This window comes from Wasmannia auropunctata, unplaced genomic scaffold, assembly GCF_000956235.1.
Source record: "Wasmannia auropunctata unplaced genomic scaffold, wasmannia.A_1.0 LD281469.1, whole genome shotgun sequence".
Taxonomy (NCBI): Eukaryota; Metazoa; Arthropoda; class Insecta; order Hymenoptera; family Formicidae; genus Wasmannia; species Wasmannia auropunctata.
The window spans coordinates 1-548 of record NW_012081421.1 but is presented as its reverse complement, the minus strand read 5'-3'; the positions used below and the strand labels follow the sequence as shown (position 1 = coordinate 548).

The window sequence follows — 548 nt, the reverse complement described above, 5'->3', positions numbered from 1 at the left end:
AGGGGGGGGGGGGGGAATCGATAATTGGACAAGAGATAATTGCAATTTTTTATTTTATTTTATCTCTTTCTCTCTTACAGAATCTGCAGATGAATTGTGGAAAGGTGTGACGAGTGTCAGTAATGCGGGAAGACGTAGAGGTAGAGCAAAAGGCTTGGCGAGAAAAAGAGATTTAAATAAGGGTCAAATAATAGGTGTAGGAAAAATTCCGATACAATTTCCTGGTCTCAATACTCCTGTATTTAGAGGAAGGGAACTTATGCAACAGCAAAAGCTGCCCCTGGATCCCGAAAGGGAGGAAAAGCTCGCCAAGTTACGGCAGAACTACCAGACTGGACCAAAGCGGACTAAATTATCGCCGTTGGAACGTGGTTGGACTAGCGTCCAAATGGGTGGCAGAAAGATTGGACCACCCGATCCTATTGGAGAAGGTTATTATTTTGCACTGTCATTCGTCATGTATGTCTATCAATGATTAAAGAGTATTACAAGATATTTTAAATATATTTAATAAAATACTCTTTATTAAAACTTTCTTTGTAATATTT

The 548-nt window shown here is 39.2% G+C and overlaps 1 protein-coding gene across 1 annotated transcript; it reads left to right on the top strand.

The window, feature by feature from the left end:
• Positions 1–80: 80 nt before the first annotated feature.
• On the top strand, positions 81–459 carry LOC105461659 (28S ribosomal protein S5, mitochondrial-like; the record flags this gene model as incomplete). Its single annotated transcript, XM_011708168.1, has 1 exon — positions 81–459. A coding segment is annotated over one exon (379 nt), but the record flags the coding sequence as incomplete, so codon positions are not given.
• Between the last annotated feature and the right edge of the window lie 89 nt (positions 460–548).